Here is a 27,989-nt window from a genome sequence, read left to right as displayed (position 1 = left end):
GTTGCATAGCCGGGTTTGGTTTCAGCAACTTACCAATGAATATTAAAATCGAATATTAAACCCCACTCCATTCACAGAGTCATGTCCATCTGCATGAAAAATAGGTGGGGTTTGTTCCTGCTTCCCAGTTAAAATCACTATGCATATGTTGTTTAAGACCATCCTCAAGTACATACAGAAAATCTTTGGATATTATATGAGCAACGGCAGTGAATTCTAGGCTTGAGATATAAGTTACCAGGAAAATTTGTCTCCTGTACATTGGAGTAATTCCACTGAAACACCGACGTTACAGAAAGCAAATGCTTTATTGGGGGACTGTTATCATCCAGCTAACTAGTTGAAGATGTCCATCTTTGAGTCTGATTCAGTATTTATCAGTGACACCAGTAACGTGTTTCTGTTTTTCCTGCACTGGAAACAATTTTAGATTTTTGAGATCAGTGTTTTAACCTCGAATATGGAGATTTACCATAATTGAGCATGGAGATGACAAAATGCAAGGTTTTCTGTGGCTAAACCTAATTCTGGGTGGGAAAGGCACAAACTTCTTTGGAACAGAGTATGGACAGGGACAGATCTGAGTATCCAGAAGCAATGAGACGTTCCAGTTGCTAACAAGGCTGTGGATTGCTTCACTGATCTAAAGATTTAATGCTGTTTTGGTGATATTTACATGAGTACACTGTCACAGAGTTGAAAAGTTACTTAGGGTTTTTCTTTCTGTTCAACATTATCACCCCACCCTTAAATACTTGCATGTCAGCTGCTCAGTGTTAAGGTAAGCAGAGATCATTTGAAGATGACACTGCATTTATCTGAAGATGACAGAACTTTAACATGCAACTAGAATTTTGAAAGTAGTTTGCTCTTTAAGTCTTCGAGAAACCTCTTGATTATTTTTTCCCTTATATATGTAGAACTTGTTTCTTCTTTAATGGATGTAGAACAGAGAACATTTTTTTTTCCTTTTAATAAAAGTAGTAAGAGAAGAGTCATTTTCTTCATCCTTCAAAATTCTTTGCTATTGTTCTCTATCATTTTCCCATTTTGTAATTTCTGTACAATGTAGGCAATTTTCACTGAGTGAATCTTTCGGCCATTTTTACCACCTGCAGCTCAGTATCAAACAGAGCTAAATATTATAGATACCTTCTGAATGAAGGGCTGTTTTCTGTTCTGAATTACACTGATATCAACTAATAATTTCCTGTTATTACATCAATGTCTGCTGCCAGAGCTATTATTCACACAACATATAACACTGTAACAAAACTGTGACTACCACATGTTAGATCATCTTACATCTTTTAAAAATGTTTTTTGGTTCAAGCAGCACATTGATTTTTTAGACTAGTTGTGTATAAAAAAGGAAAAAACAGAGTAAAATCTTCAGAGAAAAATTCTGAAAGTTGATTAATATACCCATCAGAGTTGTGAGAAATTATAAAGAACACTTTGTTTTGATTCTTGCTTTGTAAAACTGACAGGAGAATAATGTATCTGTGCTATTTGGTTAGATGTTAACCTAATGGCTAATTGTATCAAGGACAGGTTGCTAGCCAGTACAATCAGATCAGCTTCATATCCGAAACAAGTCTGGTTAAAGCAGAGGTCCTCTTGATGAGGGTTTATCTGAGAAAAGCACTGAGGATTTGAAATAATCTAAGAAATACCATTTGCAAGGGTGTCCAGTTCTGCTAGTAGTGGATCAATACAGACTGCACACCCTACTGCCATTTCTAGTCTTACGCCTCCCCAGTCCACGGCTCTTCGGGCAGAGTGGCTACACGCCAAAGCCTCATTGAAATTCCAGGAGACCCACGGCTCCAGCAATATTTTCCGTGGGCCAAGGAGGAGGATGGCTTTGCAGCCGCCGCCTCTCTCAGAAGCAAATACGTACCTCAGCTCTGTAAGAGGCAACAGAGCTTGGCTTTCAGCTCCTGATGAGGTTAGAGCTCAGCTTTTTGGGAAGCAGCAACTCTGGCAGAGTCCTGCACAGCTGGGAACCTCTGACTCAGAGGGCAGGTCCAGGACTTGTAAATGCAGAGGCTCTTTTCCCAAGTTCTGATGCTTGCCTGAAGGAGGTTGGTTCTTGGCTTATGTTTCCATTTAATTCCTAAGTCACCAATTACCTCCTCTTTTGAACGGTCAGCTCAGTGGAAGCTCACACCTACCAAATGCAAGGGAGCTGTTTCTGCTCCTGCAAGATCTCAGGAGGAATTACTGCTTACCCACTGATGAGAAATGATGTGAGGAGCTGCTGATGACAGTTACCTGTCTCCTGGTGAGCAACTTCTAACGTTGCCAAAAGCTGAGAAGCTTTTCTTATTTATAGGCAACAGAGATCTGAAGTATTTTGCCTCAACCTCCTGCCTAGTGTGAAATGATGCCTATTATATTGTTTCTTATTTTTATTACTGAGGGTACATGTGTTAATAGCTCTACACAGATGCATCTACTACAGATGCATTCTACTAGCAGAAACAGAGTTGTGATCATCCTGGTCTAGCCAGCGTTTGTCAGGTCACACCTGGAGTACTGTGCCCAGTCCTAGTCTGTGCAATTCAAAAAAGACACAGGCTGGAGAGGGTCCAAAGGAGGGCCACAAAGAGGATCGAAGAGCTGGAGAACCTGTTCTGTGAGGAGGGACTGAAGGAGTTAGGTCTTTTCACCCTGGAGAAGAGAAGGCTCGGGGGGATCTCATCACAGCTTTCCAGTACCTAAAAGGCAGCTACAAAGAGGGTGGAGGCTGTCTCTTCACAAGGAGCCACGTGGAGAGGACAAGGGGCAAAGGGTACAAGCTGCACTGGGAGAGGTTTCATCTTGATAAAAGAAATATTCGGCAGTGAAACCGTCAGTCTCCCAGGGACTTAGTGGAGTCCCCATCACTGAGGTTTTGAAGTCTCGAGTGGACGGGGTGCTAGATAACAGGTTGAACCAGATGATTTTTGAAGGTCCCTTCCAACCTGGGCTGTTCTATGTTCTATTATCCACTTAAAATCTTATTTCTAAATTACAATAAGTGAGTCATCAAATTATGTGTACTAAAATAAGGGGACCCGTAGGAAAAGAGGTCAGTGCTTTCATGGCTTTTATTTTTTAACGGGACACAATGCCAATTGCTTCATTAACAAGTATGTTGCAATATTGTAACACAAAAAGCCTCACAAGTAGGCATTTCAGACATAAAATACATCCGTAGTAATGCAGAAAGGAGCTACAGAATAATACTTACATCAAATACTTTCCAAAAATATTTTTATATTAAGTTCATTAAAGTATAAGACAATTAGGCGGAATGTTAAAAGATAGATACTCGGTTACAAAATACAATTTTGTATCTTTGCTGTTACTGGTTTTTATTTTGTTAAAACACAAAATGGCATTAAGAGGATGATATTACACAGCCTTCATTATCCTACTGTAAATGCACCCAATTAGTCTTTTTCTGCTTTGATAAGAAATAACCCATTCCATCTTACAGGCTCACTGTAATTTGAAAACAGGTTAGGGAAAATGTGGTGTTTTGCACTGTATTCCAGAAATGGAATGGCTTGAGCACATTTGATCTCTTGCAAGGCAGACGGGCAGTGCTAGCTGAACAGACTTTCTCCCACATCTTCCCAACAGAAGAATAAATAGGGAAAAACCTTTCTTTTGTTCTTCTCTAGAAGTCTTTTTCACCTGATGCCCTGGTGATAAGAATACACTAGTAGTAACTATGAGGCAGAAGTTGTTCTCCCCAAGAAAAAAAACCCCAACATTCCAAAAACCAAAACAAGCAAAAAAAACCCCCTCCAAGACCAAAATAATTTGATCTCAGGCTAAAAACAATTCTCAGTGGTCCAGCTTTCCAATGTGGAATTTCAGCTCTGATAGAAAACAAGAATGTTATGACATGTTGAGACATACAGTTTGGAAGAGATTGCGTGAAGCTAAAAATTAAAGTTATCTTTGCTCACACCTGTGATTCATATGAAGGCAAAACTTCTGTTGTATTTGGACGGATATATAGCGAGATCCTGATGTGTGCTGAACATTCACAACATTTCTGATTCTCAGTGGAATTAGAAGTGCTTAACATCTCTCAAGATCCTACTTTCCATCAATATTTTCTGACATACAAATGTGGGTGTATTGGCATTTTTTTTATTTGAAAATCTTTCGTTAATGTGTTTTAGTATTTTCGTTGGAATAAGGGGGAGAAAAGTCGGTATGTCTGTGCTGTATCTGACCTTTTCCACAGCTTTGCAGAACAAAAATGCCGATGACGTCATGCACAAGATAAGCTAAATAAGATGCCTGTGCAATGGTGGTGTATTGCTGGAAAACGAGTATTTATGAATTCAGTATAACAAAAACAGTTTACATGCTGTTTGTGTGCAGATTTTTTGCCCTGTAAACTGCCTGTTGTTTCCACTGTCTACAGAGGGAGTTCATGCTCTTAATTTAGACTGGGATTTAGAATATGCAAATAGCCAGGCTATTTGCATTTTGGGGCAATAAGAGAAGGCTGAAGGTTTCTTGGCAAGCTAAAACCACAAATGAAAGGCCATTAAGGTGCAGAGAGGGCTCACACAACCTGCTGAAATACTAGCTTTAAAAACAAGCAAATGAAAAAAATCCCCAAGAATCCCTCAATAGTCCTGGCAAAATGGAAATAAATCGGGGCGGGCAGAGAACAGCATTCTCTCTGGCAGGTGTGCACGGCTGTGGAGGGGCGCTACTTCCTACCAAACTCCTTTCGGTTCCTTAGCAGTGCTTCTTGGCCCCCAGGTTTCCTATTTACAGAAAATAAATACAGGGTTGAGGTAATCCCCACCCCACAAGAAAAAGCTTGAGAATGAAGAAGAGGGACACATGGGATGGGATTCAGCTTCTTGGCTCTAGCAAGTTATGTGTAAGGTGTCAAGCTCCCGTGATAGTCGGTGGAGAGGGAATCGATATGGTCAAGAATGACTCCACTTTAGATAATTAAGTACCTACATGTTGTTAGTTGAGTGGCGGTCTAGATTCCAGTGACTCTTTTGGCTACCTGTCCATTGATTGTTACAGAACCTTTAACATGTAGCTCACCTGTAGGGACCTACATTACTGGCAAATAATTCCAGCCGTGATGACAATTTGTCAAACAATAAAAAAAGTTAGAAAATGGTGATCAGTTGTTATCCATACCTAATGAGGGTAGAAGAAGATAGAGCTGGATTAATATGCAAGAAAATGTGTTGAGGTTAGTTGTTCGGAAAAACTTTCTAACTATATGGTTAGAAAAAGAATGTAATAAGAAATACAATGGTAGAGGATTAATGTGGCGGCTTCTCTAGAGAATGGGTTCAGTGAACATGCCAGGAATAATGCAGGTACACTTAATACTCCAGAAGAGTAGCACTTCAACTACATGATCTCTCCATTTTAGATCTATTAGTTTCTATCATTATTTTAGTTTGCTTATCATTACTAATAAAATTGCAGGAGGTATAGTTTAAACCTTTGCTAATGATACATTTAATGGGAAGAAGTTATGTTTCTAGCTCTTCCCCAATCTGTTCTCTAAACTTTCCTCACTGGAGTCCATCTGTCCTTCTCTTCAACACAGAGTATTTACAGTTTCTTGTACTTACAACACTAATCCAACTAATTGTTTAAGACAAAAAGATTTCCTATGTAGTATTTTGTTCTGAGAAATGTTGTTTTCTTGCCAATCAATCCTTGCTTCAGTATGAGAAGATTCCACAAAGCAAAACCCAAGGAAGCAGACTCAGGTTGTTTTAAGGGATATTTTTAATGAGAGCACCCCATTTCCTTCTTTGGGAAGGGTGGTCACTGCTGTCACTTACAAGCAGCAATTAAGTCCTACTGATCCAGTCAGATATACAGTGAATATTCATTCAGCTTTTAACATTATCGGCTTAGTTATCAAACCAACTGACAGTACGGATAATTCAGAGGCATACAAGAAACTGAAGGAAATCCTTATTATGCCCTTCCTTGGTTTTAATAGCTGCATGTTGCAAACGTTTCCTGCATTTACCTTTTTTAGATCTATTATGATACACCTAAGTATGCGTATTTTCTCATGTGTGGTTGAAAACTACACTATATGCGTATATATGTGATACTAAAGGTATCATACACGATGCAATTGCTAATGTTATCTTTTTTTCTAATCTACTTGCAAAATCTTCAGCATTAAAGATCTGTAATACTTGCATTAAGTCTATAGATCAGTCCAGACTGAATTTCCTATGTTCATGTAAGTATGTTCTCTTACTTTCTTTTAACTTCTGCCTGTACTTTTTAACTAGTACCTCATTGTACTTTTTTCTTTTTATATAGAATACAAAAAAATCATCCTTCATCTGAAATTTTAATCCTCTAAATGTACAAATGCTGAGGTAAAACAAATCGGTAGTTTTCCTTCAGATTAATTCAGTGGTGAGATACTTCTCTCTGTGTTTATTCCTTCTTTCTCTTTCTTTCTTACACCACAGCAGTTCAATTATTACTGAAAATTTACAGGCTCCATTTTCCCTAAATAATCAAATAAAGCAAATTAAATAAGCCAGAAAAAAAGCAGAAATATGCCTGGCAGACAGCTAGTTTACTAGTTTTCTTGTATAATTGAATAATATTTATCAAATAAGCTTTGTATATACTGAAAAAACAAAGAAACATTATAGACTGTTAAAATGCTTATGCCTGTTTTTCATTAGATATCTACTGTCTTGAAAAAGTAAACTGTGTGCATTTAGCACTTCAAGAAGAAAACAAGCACTTTCATCAACGTTTCTGTAGTAAACACTTGTGTTAAGGCAGATTTTGCTAGCATGATGACAATAGGGGTAATTACACTGTTTCCAGTTTATTTTTCTCTATATGTCCTGGGTAGCATGAATAAATCTTTGTAAAAAGAATTGATACCAGTAGCTGAAGAATCTGGCATGACCCTTGTGTTACAATTTAACAAACAGAGGAAATAGCGTGGGTAGCCAAAAGGACTGCCTCCACTACCGGGTAAAGATACGCACACATGCATAAAAATAGAGCCTTGCTTCCCCGTCTGGCATGTGCTAATCAAAATGTCTTACCTTATTCTAGTCCTTGAAAGTCGTAAATGCAGACCCTGGTGAAGGCGAAAAGGAAGTGTTTCATAATCAAAGCCCCAGTACAATACTGAAAAACTACACACTTTGACAGATGCCCGAGTTACAAGATGTTATTCTATGGGAAGGGGAGTGTTCTCCCAAAAGGAAGTTTTAAATTACTGGGGATTTAAAAGATTTTATAGAGTATTTTCATTAGAAACAACAGCTAACTGAGAAAGGTGGATTCATGGGGGGGGGGGAATGAAAAAAAATCTCTTTTTACTTGTAAACGTCTTTCTAGGCTAAAGCAAAATACATTTTAAAATTTCCTTTGTCAAAATATGTGGAAAAAAATGGGGGTAGGATTTATTTTGCTTCCTTACTTTTAGGCGGCTGCACGTGAGCTAGTCAGTTATATTAGCTCCGTTAGAGTCAAGAGACAGCGTGGGCTGTTGGAACTTAAGAGTGCAACTACGGCTACCTGTAGCTAATTTTAAGGTGAGATAGGTCGTTTTCTGGACTCCATTGATGAGCTGTCTTTCAACTATAATGGCAACTTGGAACAACTAGTTGTTGTGTAAACACCTACACTGTGGGCATGGGAAGTTATTTACCAAATGGTCAAAATTCTGTCTTCCAACATGCTAAATCTCGTTACTCGAAGGAAAATGAGAATACAGTGCTTGTTTATAAGGGGAGGATTTCAGTGCTCCACCAGCGTTCAGTAGCCTGCTGTGACTTGTTTCACCTTTATCAGTGTCCTGGTTTTGGCTGGCATAGATTTAATTTTCTTTGCAGCGGTTCATAGGGTTGGTAACACACCAATGTTTCAGCTCTTGCTAAACAGCGTTTGCACAGCATCAAGGCTTTACTTCTCACGGTGCCCCATGGGGGTGTACAAGAAGTTGTGAGGGGACACAGCAGGGACAGCTGTCCCCAACTTCAATATATTTTCAATATGTTCATTTATTCTTAATATCTGACTGGTGCGGCAGACTGTCTGCACAGGCTTCCAAAATGACTTGGTCAGAAAGTTTGTTTAGTTCACATAAATGTGGCCTGCTTTCAAAAATTTCTGCTGGGAATTGACGTTCTGGTCCTGTATATTACCCTGTTGGTAATACATAGAATTTTATATATATATATATATGTAAATAATAATTAGTACAGCAGTCAACTGCTGTAGGAAGTAGACTGTATGTTTTGTAAGTAGGCATTTGTTCTCACTGATGAAATTGGACCTCAGCTTAATGGGGAAAAAGATGATGAGTGGAACGAAGTAAGAAATCTGCAAAGGGTATTTTCACAGTTCAGGTTATGATCTTTCAAGTTTTAGGTATTAACATTAAAACAGTACCTAGAGTCCCACTGGCAAACGGCGGGTAAAGGCTTGCTGAAATCCTTGGCATTTTAAGAGCTGAACTTGGAGCTAAGTGGTTGGAAGATTTCATTGTATAATGTGGGGAAATGATGCAAATGCTTTTGCTGCCGCCTTTAGCAGCAGACATCTGAATGTGTCGGAGAACTTTCTTTGACCTAGCTGCAAAGTAAAAATGAGCCATGCTTTTCGTTTGCACCTCTTCAGATAAACCGACGTGCCAGGTTTTCACAGGGAAAAATCGAAACACCTCAAGAAGAGGAACAGAAGGAAAGAATGATCAGTCCTGTCTGTTGAATGGCTTGTATGTCTTTGATTTGACATTATAACTGATTATTTTTTCCTTATTTTATTGATTTACCATGCAAGTTAACTGAAACTGCAACAAGAAGTAACACCTTTGCAAACTAATTCTGAAGAATGTCACTCTTGATTAAATCCTAATTTTTCAACATGAGCAAAATCGGCTTGTTAACAAAATAAACTAACCATGATGTAGAAAAACCTGATTTTGTCTTGTCCTAAGGTTTCAATTAATTGTTTATGAACTTGGTTTCAAATTTCAAACTGTGCTTGCTAAATACGATGTTTCCCTTTTTCACTTGTAACCCAGGTATAAACAAGTCAGCTAATGAAACAGAAAATGCTGGAAGAATCATAAACCAGCATAACTTGCTATGTATTATAGTTAAGTTTCTTTTATTGCAAAGGTCCTATAGATCCTGTGTGCGTAGTACTAGTAACGACTGCAGTTTTTGAAGATTGAGAAAAAAACCCTTTGAAGTGGAAGTTCTACTTTTTTCTGATCCGAACCTCAAGAATTAGACATGGCTAGATAATTTCTTTTCCATGCTTTCTGTCACCACTGAGATCTTGCTCTTGGTTTCAGAAATTGTTACCATATCTCTGAAGAGCATCACATTTTTTCTGTCAGCTATCACTGTATGGCCTACAGTTAGAAATGACATTCATAGTTTATATAAATGAAATTTACTCATTTTGTGTATATTTATGGTTAGCTTGCTTATTTTATTTGCATTTTATTCCTGCATTAACTCATATTTGAATAATGTATGTGATATTTAGGGAAATTTTAATGCTTTGAAAGCCATTTCAATATTTAGAGGTGTCCAAAATATTTTTTATTAGCTTCTGTAAATGAAGACCTTTAAAATGCAATTGGTGTCAGCCATGAAGCCTTGTGAGTCATTCAGGGCTATAAAGAAGCAGACTCATCTTTTCTCAAGATAGCATTTTTAAAGAAAGTACTAATTCGTAAACTATTCAGAAAAATATTAAATAGTAAAACAGTCTTCTCATCAGCAAAATAATTCCACTGTAAGCAATGTGAATTACATTTGTTTGTGTGCACTTCCACGTATCCTTATTGTTCTGTTTTCCAGACACTGTTTTGTTGCTTAGTCAGGTTCCTTGGATATTCTCCATATTGAATTTTGCTGAAAGAGTTCCGGTTCCTCGCTTTTTTTTTTTTTTTTTTTTCCCATCTTGTATTTGTTTTGAACTTTTCCCTTTCCACCCCTCAACCCTGCCCTGCCAATGAAACTGTTCATAAAGCTCGAGGGAATTCAGCAGGACTTGGACCAAGACTGTATTAACGCTGGTTAGGGGTGGGGGGTGTGGAACTGTTGTCCCAGTCATACAGCAGTTCTTTTTAAATAAGCATCGCCCTTATACAAAATGCAGTATGGGGAGGTGTTAACTGCCAAGCTTCCTTATTTATTAAGCAGTGTTTAAATCTTAAACTAAAAACAAAAAAACCCAAAAAAACAACAAAAAAAAAAACCCAAAAAACCAAACCCACACCCTAAATTTCGGGTTCTAACTCTGTATTTGGATACCTTAATATGTGATTACCTGTAAATTCTAATTTAGCCTCTTCTGTCTCCATTTGCCTGTACTGTTATGTCTACATAAATTTGTGGTGCTTATTGTTTGTGGTTCTGTAATTAGTCAGGGTGAGACTAAAAAAAATCCAAACCTTCAACATATATCCAACCTGATTTAGGAAACCTCTCCAAGCAGTTTTACCTTGTAACACTGATCAGCATTTATAGTTCATGTAATTTACAACTATTACAGTCAGGTCTAAGCAAAACCAAGTGATTGCTGTTCCTTCCCTAAGCAGGGCTTTGGAAGGAAGGCGATGGTGAGATCCTCCCGTTCTTCCTCACTTTTCCCCGCTGCAGAGCTTTTTAAGGTGGCAAACCCAGTGGGGATCCAGTTCCCCATGTAGTTACATGTTATAAATTGTATTCAGTTTTTCAACCATGCCCTTCACTTCGATGCAGCACATGCATAAATGCACATCGTTTCATACTCTTAATTATACTATCAACAACTATATCTGAGTAGAAACTGTGCAGAAAAAGTGGGATAGACGCTAATTACTCAGACTGGCCCTTGAGCACAACACAGACGTGGATGGTGTATTTGTGCGATGAGTGCAGGCACACAGAACAGCTCATTCAGGAGCACACCTGCATGAGCTGCCCCTTTCACGTGCCTGCTGGATGCGTATCCGCTCTCCAGCAGGCAGAGCAGTAGCTTTTTTACCTTAGCGGTGGGGGTTAGGTGTGAAGCTGTGCCTCTCCACGTGCTCCGAATAACAGCCATTGTGCAGGCTGTAGGGTCCTGAGTCAGGCATTCGGCTGCATTCCAGACTTTCCCTTAAAACTGCCTTCACCCTACACCTTTTGTTTTTACCATCTTTTCTCCTACAAAATTGACAGCAAGCCTCTAGCTTGTCTCCCATGCCAGTTTTCTCCTACTCTATAATTTTTTGCTAGATGTAATTTCTTTCCCAGTTTTGATTTTTAATTTTGTCTTTTGCTTGGTGACTTTCCCGTTTCCTATACACGTCTTCAAGCTTTGCCCATTCTGTTACGGGCATATTCCTATCACAGAGGTTCGTTTTCACTCTTTGTGTTGTATAAGTAAGGATTTGGATTCAGATGCCCTTCAGGTGCTGTAAATCCCAGGAAATAATTAAAATGTCTTTGGTATACATCCAGCAATACATTTTTGAGAAATATCTTGGGACGTAAAAGTGAGCAATCCTTGGCACCAGTACTGAACTCTCCTTTGTCTTCATCTGAATTCCTGCAATTTGTAACACAAACCAGGCTGACTCCTCGCTGCTATCAGTTCTAAGAGGCAATATTGTCCATCCACATTAGCCTGTAAGAAATACTACTGACCAAGGTGATGGCTTAGCTTGATCTCCGTTTTCCATGAGTGAGCTTCAGCAGAGAGAAAAATCTACAGCGTTGGTACTGTTCCATGACGTATGTCTGCCATTCAGGTACAGAAAAAGTAACAGACGACAGCTTTAAGGCTCAGCTCTGCTAACGCCCATCCCCAACACTGTTGTGCCTAGTCCCAGATCTGTTCACACAGAAATCTGGAAATGCAATTATTCCAGCCTCAGTATCCTCCATTTCATGGCATGCCTGTTGGACGGCTTATGCAATTAGAGAAAATGTTGTGGCTCTGATCCTGAGCTACTTCTTGCAGCTCGTGATGAGCAGTTGTCCAGTGACCAGTTCCATGCTATTGATGGCTGCTAGTTGGTCATTATTCCCTCTCCAAACCTGATTTTTTTTTTTTTTTTTTGTAGGCTGGTAAGACTCTTTCCTCCAGTTCGTGACCCTATGTGATGTGTATCTGATTTTTAGTACCACCCCCACCCCCCAGGACAGTTCTTAAATGCTTAGCAACCCAACTGCTGCTACAGCTTTTTGCTAGCATTTACAATTCACCTCTTCTAGCAGAACTGCGTCCACAGAACCAGGCAATGATTCTTCTGTGTGTGATCACAAAATCACAGAACAATTTAGGTCGGAAGGGACCTTAAAGATCACCCAGTCCCACCCCCTCACCACGGGCAGGGCCCCCTCCCACCAGCCCAGGTTGCTCCCAGCCCCGTCCAGCCTGGCCTTGGGCACTGCCAGGGATGGGGCACCCACAGCTGCTCTGGGCAGCCTGGGCCAGTGTCTCGTCACCCTCACAGGGAGCTATTTCTTCCTAATATCTAATGTAAATCCGCCCTCTTTCAGTTTAAAACTGTTACCCCTTGTCCTGTCACTACCTGCCCTTGTAAAAGGTCCCTCTCCAGCCTTGTCAGCCCCTTTAGGTGATGATCGCTTAAAGACCAAAGGGCCTGGCTACCTCTGTTGAAGTTCTGTAAAACTGGTAAATAGGTTGTGTTGTGTCTGTTGCCTTTCAGTCAATACTAAATATGTATTTCTTTAAATAGTTTATCAAATGAGTGTACTTCCACCACCTGGCTTAAGGATGAAAACACAGTATTTTGGGCTCAGGTAATTCTTAAGAAGAAAAAAAAAAAAAGGGATCCTAGTGGTACTCCTTTTTTTAAAAGCGATTGCCAGAATCCAGCGGATTGCCATCCTTGACTTTAAGATGATACAAGTGGCTTCCTGCATTCCTCTCTTCCTCCCTTCCCTCTTTCCTGCCTGCCTGCCTGCCTTTTTCCTCAGCTGATTCCAGCACTTTCCAGACTGCAGGTCATATCCTGACCTAGCCTGCCTTTTTGTTTAGCTGTCATCTGTGACAAACGTGCTCTGGATACCCAATTTCCTATTCTGCTGTAGCTGTAAATTTTCCTTTTATTCCGTAGTTATGTCCTAAAGACTTACAGACATTTCAATGAATGATGCCAAGTTTCCCAGAAACATTTTTTACGGCTACACTTTCACTTACTCAAAGTTACACAGCATATATAGATGCAATAAAAAAAAGGCGGCCAATAATTTAATTAACAAGAACGTTAATCTTTGCATTGTCCTGAATGCAGGATGGATGTCGAAGAACTAGGCCTGCTGCCCGGTCCTCAGCCCTCACAGATACTTCCTACTCCCCGGAAACAGCTTCTAGAAAAAGGGATAGAGTACTTAAATAAAACTTCTGGCAATGCCTTCCACTCTGTGGGTTTATCTTCATAAACTATAGTTATTCCTAGGATGTAGGTAAATATTAATTACAGCAGGGTACTCTCCGTAACAATGCCTGGCAATTTAGTATATCATAATAATAAAGAAATATTACATGTCAATTGCACATCGACATATATTACTTCTGTAGTGGTTGTATCACATAGATGGAAATGTGAAAAGTATTATTGATAGTAATTTTTTTTGTTGAATGAAAATGTAGGTATTTGCACGCTAAAGGGATAATCTCATCCCTGTCTCCCAACTATTTTAATGACGTTCTTACAGAATGATGCTGTAATCCCAGTCTTTGACAAGCACCATAACTTTTCAGCCAATATTGCACCCAAAGGAAAGAAACTTTCAAATTGTAACCTTAATGAACAACAACCAAAAAAAATCCTCCCCCCTAAAACAAACATAAAAAAATCAGGAAGCACCACACAAGCCAGACACAAGTTGCCAAATGCTCTCATTTTCTGAAGTCCTAAGATTTCCCTTGGACCATTGCTGCCTATATACATACCTCTGCCCTTTCATACGTGTGTGTGTATTGCTAGAGAGCTCCGCAGCATCACCGTCAGCACAGGAGTCAGAAGGGAGCTCCATTCTGAACAGAACTGTCGTCATCCGGGGAATAAGCTGTGACAGTCTGCCATGGACAACTGTTGCTCCAGAAAGAAGAAAAAAAGTTCATTCCATGCCAAGAAGACAACAAACAAAATACAGTATGAGATCAAAAACATCACAAAGCTGAACATTCATACAGCCATTTAATAATTTAAATTCTTTTATTGTGTTTATTTTGGGGCAGCATATCTGAATTCTACTTGAAGTGTATCTTCTTCGGTTGATTCAGATGCTGGGGCTACTAAGGTGCTTGCCATGAAGCCTGCACGCTTCAAACCTACTGCCCCCCTGCCTTCAGCAGTTTCAGTATCGACACCTTTGGCGTTCTGGAAGTGCAGAGCATGCTGCCCAAAGAACTCGGATGCAACCTCTGTATTTACAAAGCTTTTGAATGCTGAATGCATCCAGGGAAGTAGAAAATGGTTGTAAAGCTAGAAGAGAATTAAGGGTTTGTTGTTTTTCAGGGAGATACTTTATAGGAGTTTGTGCACGCTGCAGACTTGAATTGAATCACACATGGAAAATGATACTAAGATTATGGAGAAAGAAGATATTTTTCAACTATGGTAAGTTTGAAAAAAATTAAGTGTATTTTAAACAATTCATGTTCTGTCATTGATGACTGTTGTCAAAGGTAGGCTTGAAGGCTAGATCCTTCGGGCGATGATTGATCAGCCTGCTTAGTGTAACGGCTTACAGCAAAGGGCAGCAGTACACACTACCAGTATGCTCTACCAGCAAAATTCTTCTTCTGTGGACAGAGGTACATCAGGAGAGTTAAACTCTCATCCCAGTATAAGCAAGCCGTCTACGCTACTGAAAAGAAACTTAGGCTGGCAAACCCAGTTTTGTCAGAAGCCAGCTGCAGATGTCCTGGGACTGCAAGATGGAGACAGGACACTGAACACAGCTGATGCAGCACACAACGGTGGTGTGGCCTGTGTATGCCTTCATTTTAAGGACAGTTCACGGAACGTTCGTGGCCGCAGGCAACAGGGAAACCGAAGCGTTAAGTCACCCAACCTGCCTTAGCCAACATTGTGCTTAGTAAAATCATTTAACATTGAAGTTGCTTAGACGCCTGCAAGGCACGTGTATTACCTTAAGGAGAAGGAGACTTCCAGAAACAGCTTACATGCAAAAGGAGACAGGGATGAACCTTTGATTCATCAAATCACAGAGTGGTTTGGGTTCGAGAGGACCTTTCAAGAACACCTAGCTCCAACCACCCCTGCCCCGGGCAGGGACACCTTCCTCTGTCCAACCTGACACTTCCACATCTCTGTGCAACTTTGTCCAGCGTCTCAGCAGCCTTAGCTGGTTGTGCTGCCAAGGGCAAGCCAGCGTTACCAGCCTTGCTGGCCTTTACGAACTATTTTTACCCCACAGCAGGGATTCACACTCCCTAAAAGCCTGCGTACAGCAGAGTCCACAGCCTTGCCACAGGAGCCCACGTAAGACAAGCCACAGACGGGCTACTTTTTCTAGCACTGTGGCTTCTACAGGAATTCTGGATGAACAAAAGAGAAGAATAACAATAGCGCAGAAGTCAACAACTGCTAAAGACTGTCACTTTTTTATAAAGACAAACATTCAGTTTTGAACAGTGGATATCTTGTTCAAAACAAGATTTGCAACAGATGGCTGAAAAGAAAAATTGCAAATAGCTATTGTAAAATATATCAGGAGAATACGATGCCTGATTCAAGCCCAAATTATCTACAGACTTAAAATATAGAAAAAATAAGTTTGATCTTTTGAATTATGAACTAACAATTTCTGGTATGTAACAAAGACTTAGGAGAAACCCACAAAGAAAAGAAAACCTTATTTTGAATTCTTGTTTCCAAAACATCAACATGAATCTGACATTTCTGCAGCAATAGTTTTGTGAGCCAGCATGGTGGTGCAAATGAAATAAGCTCACAGTTGCAGCTTGTTTCATTTGCTATAGCATTCTGAGTAAACATACTGGCACAATGACTCTTTCTGCATTTTGCTAATGAAATTATGCGTATTTAACTCTTCGAAGATTGTATTCTCATATGTGAATTTGTGTGAAAAACTGATACCTGTGCCACAGACCAACAAACATATCTTCATATGATAAAGAAGGAAAAATAAGTTCTGTTTCCTGTGCAGCTTGGAGTGTGGGTTGTTGATTTTTCTAGATACCTTTAGCCTTCTTTTTACTGTACACCTTCACAAGATTACTTTTTTTTTGCATTGCTACCACCTAATGGTCATAATGTCTTGCGCCTGAACTCTAATGGTAGCAATTTTGTCTCACTCATGTACAGCTTTCAGACAGGAATCATACAATAGCTTTTGTCTTTTTTTATCAAAAAATAAAATAGTAAAATACTAAAATTACTGCCAGACTTTCATCACCCATTTTTTTCTATTTGCATGGTAAAGTCTTTGTTCCTCAGTGTTCCTGAATTCTAATGATAAAAGGGTTATGATTAATTTGCAGATAGAATAACCCTTTTCTAAATGCATACTACTCAATAAATGAACAAGCTGCTTACAGTAATTAAAGTAATGTCATCCTGTGCTCAAATTGCTTGTGCTAATAAAGCTAATTGGCAACAGCAAGCATTAACTGTGATTAGTCATATGCATCTAATGTCATCACCAGTGCCTATAATTTTCTACATGGAGGGAATTTCACATCTGTTTTGAATCACTTGTCTGTTGTCTGCATTGGTGTTCTTTCCTATATTATTATATCAGAGATTCTTTTACTACAATAGATAATAGAAAAGTTGATTTTCTTTTTCAAACAAAGAACTGCACAATAGAGAACAAGATATCACAGAATCATTTAGGTTGGAAAAGACCTCTGAGATCACCAAGTCCACCTGTTAACCCAGGGCTGCCAAGTCCATCCCTAAACCACGTCCCAAGGCACCATGGCTACGCAGTTTTTAAACCCCTCCAGGGATGGTGACTCCACCACCTCCCCGGGCAGCCTGGGCCAGGGCTTGACCAACCCTTCAGTAAAGGAATTTCTCCCAATATCCAATCTAAATCTCCCCTGGCATAGCTTGAGGCTGTTTCCTCTTGTCCTGTCACTTGTTACCTGGGAGAAGAGACCGACCCCCACCTGCCTGCAACCTTCCAGGTAGTTGTAGAAAGCAGTAAGGTGTGTGTCCCCCCCCCCAGTCTCCTCCAGACTCAACACCCCCAGTGCCCTCAGCTGCTCTTCACACTAGCTGTGCTCCAGCCCCTTCCCCGGCTCCATCGCCCTTCTCTGGACACGCTCCAGCACCTCTACATCCCTCTTGAAGTAATGAAGCATTTCCAAGTCACTTATTCTGAAATAAGTGTTTGATTTCTGCTAAATTAATAAATCCGCATTGCTTTTGCATATAGTCCAATAGCCCCTTCAACAGGATGTAGATTATTTGCAACAGAACATTCATCTAATCAATTTAGACTGACTGCAAGTTGTATTTCACAGTAAAACAGATGAGTCAGAAGATCCATTTTGTATTTGTTTTGGGAATTTGCAAGAAATTATTATCAGGAAGATAAACTATCCAGGCTTTTGCACCATTTATCATAGCCAATTTCTTAGCTGTAAGTAGAGCAACAGTTATTTGCTGTGTCAGTCCAAAAGGGCAGACGTTAAATTATCAAGAATCAAGTGGCTGAAAATGCAGCTTTAAAGACCACATTTTACTACTTTGTTTTCTTTCCTATTTGAAGATTTCCTTCTCCCTTCACTTTTCCAACAGCTAACCAATAATCTCTACAAGTATTTTACGTAAGTTACATTTACTAGACCTCTCTGGTTCACGTGTCTATGTTCTCTGTCTAAATGGGTACATTCTTCTAGAAGCATAAAAGGTGTTCCCAAGTTCTCCCGCTGAGGCTTTTTGCCCATGCTGGACGGAGTAACTATTTCATGTGTTACTCTGTTTACTACACCACTCAGTTTGCTTTTATCCAGACATTTGGAATTACTGATTTATATTCAGCTGATGTTTGGCCTTATGCCTCACAGCTTCGCTGACTACGTGAAAGCACAAAGCTATCGTATCATCTCAAGATCAGTAAAGGCAAACCGACTGATCCCAACTTACACACAGAGATGCACAGATAAAAATAAAGGGAACATCTGCTTTCAGCAACTCTGGTGACCCCTTTTTGTTTTACAGCAATTTAGCTTTTCCCACATTGTGTTTCAGGTATGTGTCTATCACTCAAAAAATTACCTGGTTGCTCACAATTTTTTATTAGGCCATTTCAGAGTCTGATCACATCATGACTTTTTTTTCATCATTCTTCATTTTCTAAGACTAAGTTCCAAATCAGCTCGTTAAAATCCTCGTCATTTTGGAATTTGCCATGAAAGCACTCATATGAATGACATACATCACTATGACCCACCTCTGTGGCTAATGTGACATTAATGTCAGTGCCCTCACTCTTTCACAGAATAGTCTTACGTTTCACAAAATAACTTAATTGTAAAGATATAAAAAGCCTGATCCTTGCTCATATCAAAGCATCAAATTCTTAATACGATTCAATTTCTTTGATTGTTTTTGCATACATAGACCACAAATGGTTTTGGCTTGTTGTTTTTTTGAGAGCGATCCAGTAAGAATCAAAGATACAAATCTGAAATCGTACCTAGAGCTGCAGGTATTCACTTTCACTGCATCGGCTGGCAACACACACTTTGCCGTGTCATCTAAAAGATCTGAGCAACTCGTTTGTGAGCTTGGAGAACCGTTACCATATCGGCTCTCTTTTACGTATGCTTTTCTCTTAACTTGTAATTTCAGAAAATTTTCTTTAACTTTTAGATAGCTTAGTTGGCAAAACGTTCCCGTTTCTGAGCAGCCAAAGTGGCCCAAACAGACTCTGGAGATGTTTAATTTTGGACAGCTGAGATAGCTTTACAAGTACCCAACTCCTTTGTAATGGCAGCAGCACGTGCGTTTGTAAGAAACAGTCACCCTGTCTGCTTGTGCACATGAAATCACTAACCCACGTCTGTGAAATCGCTAAAAAAAAGCCCCAAGCTTTTACGTGTGTATACCCAGGAGTACTATGTGTCTGATTTTAGAGGTCATCACCACCAATAAAAAATGGTTCATCCTTTCTATCCAATACAGAGAGCCCAGCTACCGACAAACTCTGCCCAGGGCGCGCCGTCAGGACTCCTAGCGTGTGGATGACTGGGTGCAGCAGCGTGGCAAGAAAGTTCCAGAACCGAAGGCTTCAGAACCCAAGTGTCGGTGCTGGGCCACCTCGGTCACAGCAGCAGACCACCACACATGGCCGGTGCAGCAACAGGGGGGTTGTGTCCTGCCACGTGAGTCACAAAATGCTTCTGAAAAGAGATGGAGTGAGTGGGTATGATGAAGTATGATGCAACCACAAAAAAAGATACTGAGACCTCATGAGCTGCTTCTGAGGAGAAACCATTTTAGCTTGCAACCAAAGGAGGGACAGCAATAAAATAAGTTTCTTGTGTTTGCCCTCGGGGATTTTGGGTGGAGGCTCTGCAGCGGCCAGTACAGCGATGCTCACATCGTTGTGCTCGCCTCCCAGAGGCTCACGCAAGGGAGAAGTCCTGACATCAGTGCTGCCAATCCAGGGCAGGATAGAGAATAACTGTTCTTGGTACTAGATGATAAATGCTGCTTTGTACTAGAGAAGTAGAAAATTAAAAATGTAAGGCCTATTTTTAGGTGTTTTTAAAGAGACCAAGCTAGTAACAAGCAAACGTGGATTGTAGAAAGGAATAAAATTAGAAAATAAGTCAACAAATACGATCTTTTTGGCAAACATGGACAGTTATAGGGAAGCCATGCCTCACAAGTCTGTGAGACAGTGTTACAAATGGGGTTGCACCCTAGAGAGCTAGCCCCGACGATAGCAATGGAACACACTTTTAAATTCACGTTTTTAAAATTACTGATCAGAATTTATGCGCATCTGAGGCACTTGATTTGTATGGTGCCACTTGAAGTCACAAGTTACTTAATTCCTTAGCATTTTTCTTGTCACTGCTTCTTCACGGTACCCTTCTCGGTTTGAAGATTTGTCTTTTTGTCATTCAAAAGCTTTATGGTTCTTGTCTTCACTTTGGATTTTACATCATTTACTGCTCTGCCAGGTAAGTCAACCAGTAAGCCGCAAGTTGACCTGCCTAAGAAACACAATACACTGCTGCCTATGTAACTGCTGTCTAATGTCAAAGAACATCACGTAAATTTTATTTCTATTTATTCTTCTGACTAGTAAGCAAGAAATTTGCAAGTGTAACTGTGAAGCTGGTCTCTTTCCCCTTCCCCAACACAGATACCAAGTCAGTCTATCATAAAAGGCTGATGCAGTGGGAGTAAGGGGTATTTTAGGGAAAGAAGACCCAAACTGTTTATGATAAAGGCCTACCTGTACCATTCAGTTTTAGTTAATTAACTATATGGCTAAATGAGGCAGCTATTTCCCTGGGCTTTCCCGACAATCACTGGAGAGGCAGGCTCCTCTAGAGGAACACTCTGGATCTACCTATTGCAGCTCAGGAACGCTGCCTTCTCAAATACAAAAAACAAGTCACTTCTTTCAGACTAAAGAAATATGAGAAGGTATTAATAGATGGGTACAGCTAATTAAGTTTTAGATGCTAAAAACGCAACCTAGTCTTACACCAACTAGTAACGCTAGTCTTAGGCCAACAACACACCACCAGTAATTGACAAAAAAAGTGTTATCTTGGTCTTCAATTCAAACGTGTTGGTGAAACATTTGCTGTAGAAAATGCAAAAGTGACCAGTTCTGGCTAAATCTCAGTTTAGTGACTTGTTAGAGATTTATTTTAAGGGCATGGGGAACATTACGAATTCCCTGACAGAATTCCAGTACTACAGCCAAGACTGGCAATTTTTATTGGTTTTGAGTTTTTTTTTTTTAATACACTAGTAAGATAATTCTGGCATACTTCTTTGTAAAGAGTTTTAAAAACTTTTCTTATATTAAATTGTCCAGCTTTTCCTTCTTTATTGTCACACAGAGCTGCAGAAGAGATGTTCTGAATCGCGTCCTCCTGCTTCAGACACACATGCTTGTACTTGTCAGCTTTCAGCTCTGTTGAGCTTCTACCAGCTATGAAAAGGGAACATTTACTTCATAAATACCTGTCTCGAGTATGTGATTTTTGCAGTTCTAACTTTGCATGGCCCCAGATCTCACTTCTGTGAAATCTTCCATGAGACATCTGGCAAAAGAGAATGCCAAATACAATGCTGCCGCGATTCTTGCGTATAGAATGCACAGAAAGCAAGGGCTACTTGTACTGTAAAAAGAGTTCAAAATTGGAATAATTTCTCTGTCACCTCATTTGTAACTGCCGGGTTTTGAGCGTACAACCCCACCCCCACCCCCCTTCATCTCTAGCACTGTTCCTTTTGCTTAAGTTCTGCAAGAAATTACCCTGATGATGAAGCTGTTAACGCAAAGGGGATACAACTCCCTTATTATTAAAGGGTATTAAAGGACACAGATTCTGCTCGCTCCTTCACTTCTTGGAGTAAGAGCTGTTTCAGAGTCCAGGTACTATACATGCGGTATAGTTACTGTGGTGTTTCATCAATTCCCTCGCAGAAAAGCAGTGAGCAATCCTCACAGACAGTAAGCTGAAGACCTAATAGATGCGTGTCAGCTTAGTAGTAAACATCATTACCTTCATTCCTCCTCAACGGAAAAACTGTAGCTAACAGAAAAGCTTATGCTTATTGTTGAGTTTCTGAAACATTCTTAGAGGTTTGTAGCACACGAAGCCATACATTGTTTATAAAAAAAAAAAAAAAAAAAAAAGTTCTTTCCCCATTACCCTTTCCACTCTGAGGTTAACAAAGCCTTTTTGTTAGGACAACACGCAGTGAAGTCTGTCAGAAGTAGCAGTGTTCACCTGTCACCACTGCATCGAGGAGAATTTAATGCATCATGCAGAACCACAGCAGTTATATATATATAAATATATATATATAAAATAATATATTTTTATCATATATATATAACAGATTAACAGCATCAGTGCAAGTTCACGGATGAACCACTTTTGGAGGAAGCAGAGAGCGCCGATTCAACGATCACAAATACGAATTCTTGCCTCGGTTTCTGGGAAGCTATAAACCTGTCAGCAAAAAGGCTCAAATGCCTCAAGTAGCTGGACTGCGACAAGACGCAGAGGAATCTTTGACACAAGCTGAAGTTGGCCTTCACCAATCTCACCAAACTCCGCTCAGCTGGATGGAGACCACTGATCGTGTCTACGCGCGCAGAGCCGGGAGCTTAAAAACATTTTCTGTTTACTGAAGTGTTTCAGAATGGGCTGTACCATATGCCCAGGTACCTCTTTCTTCTTACTATTCTACAGTTCAGCGCGTTTAGGAAATGCACCACATACACTGCAGCTAGCTATGTTAAAAGAACATTCCCTACCCACTGATGTGCATGCACGCAAGTGTGGAGCTACCTATATATTTATACGGCTTAGTTAAAAATTGTCTTGGGTGCCTACATATAGCAATCAATGTGCATTACGTAGGAATCACGTAAATAACACTTTAAAACAATGTGGTTACAAGGAAGCCACCCACCGGTTCCCGAGTTCAAAGACTTGTCTTCAAGACTAGTACTTCAAACTCGACACGCACAGTACCGGCACAACAAAACCTTCCTCAGCCCCGTTATCTTCCCAAGCCGCTTAATTCTGAAGGGAGCGCGGCGAAGGGCCAGGCCCCACCAAGCCCCAGCTACTACCTCTTCTCATCGGAGTGCTGGCTGGTGAACGTGCACAGTCCACCACGGCTCGCTGCAAAGCCCAAAGCACGCGTCGGAACAAGGGTTTAGCACCGCCGACAGCACAAGCCTTTTTAACCGACACGGCGTTAACAAGCGCTTCTGTAAAGGTGCAGCAGGAAAGGTGCCCTGGAGAGCAAAGACAGAAACAATGTCACCTGAGCTTTAGCAGTCTCTAGGTTTATCTTAGCCATCTGATGCCACTGTCTGATAGAAGAACCGTAAAAGGCAGTCAGCAGCTCCTGTCTTTCATTTAAAAATGAAAGCAGAGGGATTTTCTAAACACTTAATTCTGTTTGGTGTAAGGAAACACATGTTTTATTTGCGGTGTACACATTCAGCCTTGGTGCCCTGACAAAAGAACCAGGCTAGTCTATGACCCAAGACAAAAGTGACAACATCTGACATACGCTGGCGTAGGTAAGAGGGGAAGAACCCTCCCCCAGTTCAGACAGACGGGAAGGACAGCACATAGCGGAGCTCAAAAGCAGTTGCAACAGATCTGGAACAGGTCCAGGCTCCATGGGAAAAAAAATAAGTGTTGTGCCTTGAGAATCAATCACCAACCTACCTAATTATCATCCACAGGCTGAAGCAGTAAGTCAACCAGATAAACTTTACCTGAGCAAAAACGCAAGGTGAATCTCGTGAGAGACGAGCGACAGAACTATTCAACTAGGCAAGATCTGGCTCTCTGGATGACCCTACGCCAACAGACGATCCCAGTTACAGCCTTCAGAATCCATGTTTTGGGACACAGAGAACACCCACACCATAGATCCAGAGGGAGAAAGGAAAACACTGCTACAGAAGGGCCTAGAATCAGAATTGCAGTACTTCAGCTACAGCCAGAAAGATGCACTGAAGGGAATCCTACTGCATTTTGCAAGGTACTTACCGATTTACAGAAGAAAAATGCAGAAAAAGTTCTCCTCTCCAAGGAAAAAAGATGCATCAAACACTAAGGCCAGATTCGTCTACGAGAGAGAAATTCTGAAAGACACTACTAGCAAAACACAGCGTAAAGTTCACTTGTCATTACTGCTTCAGCTTATAGCAGAAGAGTAAGAAGCATACGCCGACTTCCCTGAGGTATCGTTAAGAGAAGCGTAATTACACACGAGTCATTAGCCAAGGCTAAGCACAGGGCAAATCACAGGCTGGGAACAATCTGAACCAGAAAGCCAAGCCAGGTCTGGGCAAGTCCAAAAGATTTCATGAAAAGCAGGTAGGAAGATGCCTCTGTATTTATGCTAAGAGTATTTTAATTTTTTTATTTTATTGCCTTAGTCTTCCTCCACGCTGTAACCTTACATATTCAAATAATAATGGAACAGAAGGATGCCAAATCCTTACCTGTTAGGAAGTAAGCTGCAGAAAGACAGAAGTTAAAACCAAAAAAGGCTTGCTGCTGCAGTAACTGCCATCCTCCATCCTGGTTTGGGAAACAACACAGACACTTTCATAACGAAACTTGAAGCACTTCTACTACACCGGAGAAAGCACTATTTATTCTGAGACAGTCAGAAGTGATTGTTCAAGTATATTAATAGAGCCATCAGTTATATACAATAAATACTTCCTGATATAACTGTGTAAGATGCATGTCTGAAAACAAATTTAAAGCTAATTACAACAGAAAAATAGGTTCATAATGAACAATAGTAACGACCTGATTTATCTTCCTTGTAAGTCTTTCATAACTCCTCAGTGGATTTCACGCGCAGAATTAGTATCATAGCAAGTTCCCACAGGAGTATGCAGGCATCAGCACGAACGCACTGTTTCCCAGAGGTAGCGAGGAGGCTGACCAGGAGCACAAAGGGAGGTTCCAGTCAAGAGCACGGTCACACAGGGTTGCAGTTACAACGCTTAGGAGATTGTTTCAACTATCCTGCGTTCTTCTCAGCAAGCACCTGACAACTCACTGAACAGAGGGAAGGCTTTCCTAAAAACAGTCAAGACCACAGCTTATAATTTAACTTAGTCTTCCTAGAAAATCTAGTACAAGGCTTACACTTAAAAATAATGGGTTTAACGAGCCGAGAAGGTGCGATTCATCCACTCTGCCAGGTAACGCAGAGGCCTGACGAGGCAGCAAGCTACTGCACATCCTGCTGGTCCAGCCACTTGTGCAACACACCGTTGCTCGAGTAAAAATCCTTTACCAGAGCAGTCCGAAGGGTTACATCCATTGCCCTTTGCTATCAACTGACATCACTATTCCTCAGTTTCAAGTGACTGAGCCTTTAGCCCTTTGAAAGAGCTCTGTGAAACGTGGCAACGCAGATAGTGCAGGACATTCAAAGCACGCTTATTTCATCCTCACTGCTGCTAAATGCACTGCAGGAAGTCAAAGCTGTACAAGGATATTAGTTCAGTCCATCTCTTAACAGAGGTGACAAACTCCACTTCACGACAATTAAATTTGATTAAACAGGTTGGGCAACGCAGCCACTCAGAGGAACTCTCCTAGTGTGTTCAAACCTTCGTAAGCCTATGTGAGCAGCGCTGGGAAAATACAGCTAAAGGTGTGTGGGTGTGTACACGCGCCCATACGCTCCCCCCAGAAACACACCTCCGAAGCCTTCCCTTCAAGTTCAGGATTCCTTGGACACGTATTACAGTTCATGGGTAAAACAAACCCTACGCCTCCCCAGCACAAGCTGACACTACATCACGTCTCCGTCAAATCCCGGGCTTAACTCGCCTCCCAGACAAGCTGTTAACACTAAACACAGCAACAGGGAAGAGCCCTTAAATCCGGCGTCAGCATTAGGTAAGCCAGCCTAGCTTAGCTCTACCACCCCCCTTTAATTAAACGGCAAACTACACCGAGGGGTTAATTCTGCTGATCACCTCCCATACCTCCACTCAACTGATCCCACCCATCAGGGATGGAGGGGAGACAAAACACTGCTCTTCAGTTTTGAGCTCGGTGTGAAGGGGCTGGGGACCGCTGCGACAGGTCATTAACAGAAGGAAGGGCAACTGCTAGAGGACTTTGCCAAACTGCCGGCAACAGGGCTGAAGTAGTTTCAACTGCTTTGCTGCCAGTATCTCCTTCACGGCTACGTAGCTTGTTAATTCAACTTGTCAGCAAGGGACAAAGCTCTGCTGGAAAGGACAAAAGTTTTATTCCTTAGAAACATCAAACTAATGTAAGCCAGCACGCTGCTCTCCTGTATTTGGCATTTCTACTTGGATTGCAATTCATGTATTGAAGCATGTGGGTTTCTTTCCACAGCTGCTTGTTCATTAACAGATCAGAACATGGGAAGAGGACAGCCGCCAGCCTTAAAGCTAATATGCAAACTCTTTTTGGTCAAGCTGATTCAGAAGCAATGTTGAACTGAACAACCTAGAAACCCCCTGGATTCCAGCATTTACAAAGTACAAATAAAAGGGCAAGAGTAGCTACCAACTCCAGCTACAATACTGTGGTTTTCCCCCTCCCTCAGTTTTCAAGACCACAGATCAGTCCGTAACAATTCGCAATGATGAACGCCACTGAGATTTGCTGCAGAAGATGCAAGAGAGGAAGCAATAAGGGCAATGCCATTGTACGTGTCGGGTTTTTTTATTTCTGTATGCAATGTAATGTTTAGGCACGTTGCTTGGGACGCCTTCTAAAATAAATCATTGGCCATTGTTTAGAGTATCCTTTTGGCTTTAAATACTGGTCAGGAAAACATAGGATGTAAAAAATAAATGAGTGTAACTATTACAGAAACAAAAATGGATATGCACCTAAAAGTGCAGGAGGTGAAGTACTTTAACCCTTTCACCAGACGCTGTGGCAATATACAGTATATTGCTTCTGTTTGAGAAGGCTGTTGGAATTTTACACTGACATAGAAAATTATAAATTACACAGAATTAGTTTCCATAATCACTATATATATATACACAAACCAGCTGTGAAAAAACTGGTTTCGAACATACAAATGAAAGCCTCACACAGATCAGTACAGTGAAAGTAACAATTAACATGCTCTGCTGCCAAAGTTTGTATTAAAAACACTATGTACTTTTAAAATGCAGGTACTGTAATTACATTAGCAGCACGGGCATTTCATTTACTTGACTTGTCTAAAAGGATTATAGCGTTTTAAATACGCAGATTGTTCTGAAATGTTCCATTGTATAATGCTCGGTATTAAGCTAAATCTTGGTGAATGGGTTAAAAGGCAGGTGAATCACTTAAACACAACAAGCCATGTGCACTTCAAATAGTCTAGTGTTTCACCTGGAAGGTATTGTTTCAAGCAAACAAGACTTAACAGAACATATGGCTTTACAGGAACATCAATTTGTCAACTAAGTTGTAGCAATAAATACTTAAAATCTCTACCAATAGACTTACATTTTTTGATCCGTTTTGAACAATACAGAAAAAACAATTACCAATTAAAAAACCTGTTGTAAAATGTTGAACACCAAAAAATTCTTATTTAAATCACTTTTGTAAGCTAAACCAACCAAAATAACATTTATAGGGCATTTCAGTTTCAGAAGAAACATGAATTCATTTTTTTCTTTTCTTTTTACAAGGTGAAAAATGTATGAAAACTGCTAAATACTTTGGTCACACTAATCATCAAATAGTTATGTCTCAAATACATTAGATTTGTGTATTCACTTTTTTATAAAACTATTCTTACAGCCATTTTAACTATAGTAACACTACTATCATCATTACATGGGTAGCAGGATCTTATTTCACAGGCCACCCATTATTTAGAACAATACAATATAAACATACGCAAAAATTATTGGTATTTCTCAATGTGCAATATTTTTACACTTATGAATTTCTGTACAATGTCTTAAAATCTAGAATATAAATGTTGCTGGTCCTGATCCCTTGCGAAATTAGTGCAGCAGTGACTGGCTTCAACAGGGTCTAGATGAAATCCTCAAGAAACACTCAAACACCTGGATATCAGTTCATTTTCTTCAGCCAAGGTAGCAGACATCACATATCATACAGGGCCATTAACAGACGCCTCTCCTAAATGGGTGTGTTGATCAGTCCTAAGAGGCCAAAAAGAGACACGTAAGGAGACAAGAAACACAAAGGGTAAAACCCAAATT

At 40.4% G+C, this 27,989-nt stretch overlaps 1 protein-coding gene and 2 long non-coding RNA genes across 12 annotated transcripts in view; 1 reads left to right on the top strand and 2 right to left on the bottom strand.

The window, feature by feature from the left end:
• The window catches only part of LOC129785126 (uncharacterized), a 57,982-nt gene extending 31,431 nt beyond the window's left edge, over positions 1-26,551 (top strand). Inside the window, exon 10 of the long non-coding RNA XR_008748730.1 lies at positions 14,531-26,551. This is a non-coding gene — a long non-coding RNA (uncharacterized LOC129785126). The remainder of the gene's footprint in view (positions 1-14,530) is intronic.
• Positions 1,748-23,627, bottom strand: LOC129785125 (uncharacterized). The gene is made up of 3 exons (XR_008748729.1): positions 23,514-23,627; positions 13,963-23,021; positions 1,748-7,126 (listed from the first exon to the last, which is right to left on the bottom strand). It is a non-coding gene; the product is annotated as an uncharacterized LOC129785125 (long non-coding RNA).
• PPP6R3 (protein phosphatase 6 regulatory subunit 3) overlaps positions 26,454-27,989 on the bottom strand; it is a 64,378-nt gene continuing 62,842 nt past the window's right edge. For all 10 annotated transcript variants that reach the window (XM_013298263.3, XM_055813599.1, XM_055813596.1 and 7 more), the window contains one exon: positions 26,454-27,929. In XM_013298263.3, the coding sequence (XP_013153717.1) occupies positions 27,878-27,929 (52 nt within the window). In that variant the 3' untranslated portion in view covers positions 26,454-27,877. The remainder of the gene's footprint in view (positions 27,930-27,989) is intronic.

Source organism: Falco peregrinus, chromosome 9, assembly GCF_023634155.1.
Source record: "Falco peregrinus isolate bFalPer1 chromosome 9, bFalPer1.pri, whole genome shotgun sequence".
Taxonomy (NCBI): Eukaryota; Metazoa; Chordata; class Aves; order Falconiformes; family Falconidae; genus Falco; species Falco peregrinus.
This window is presented reverse-complemented; position numbering and strand designations above follow the sequence as displayed.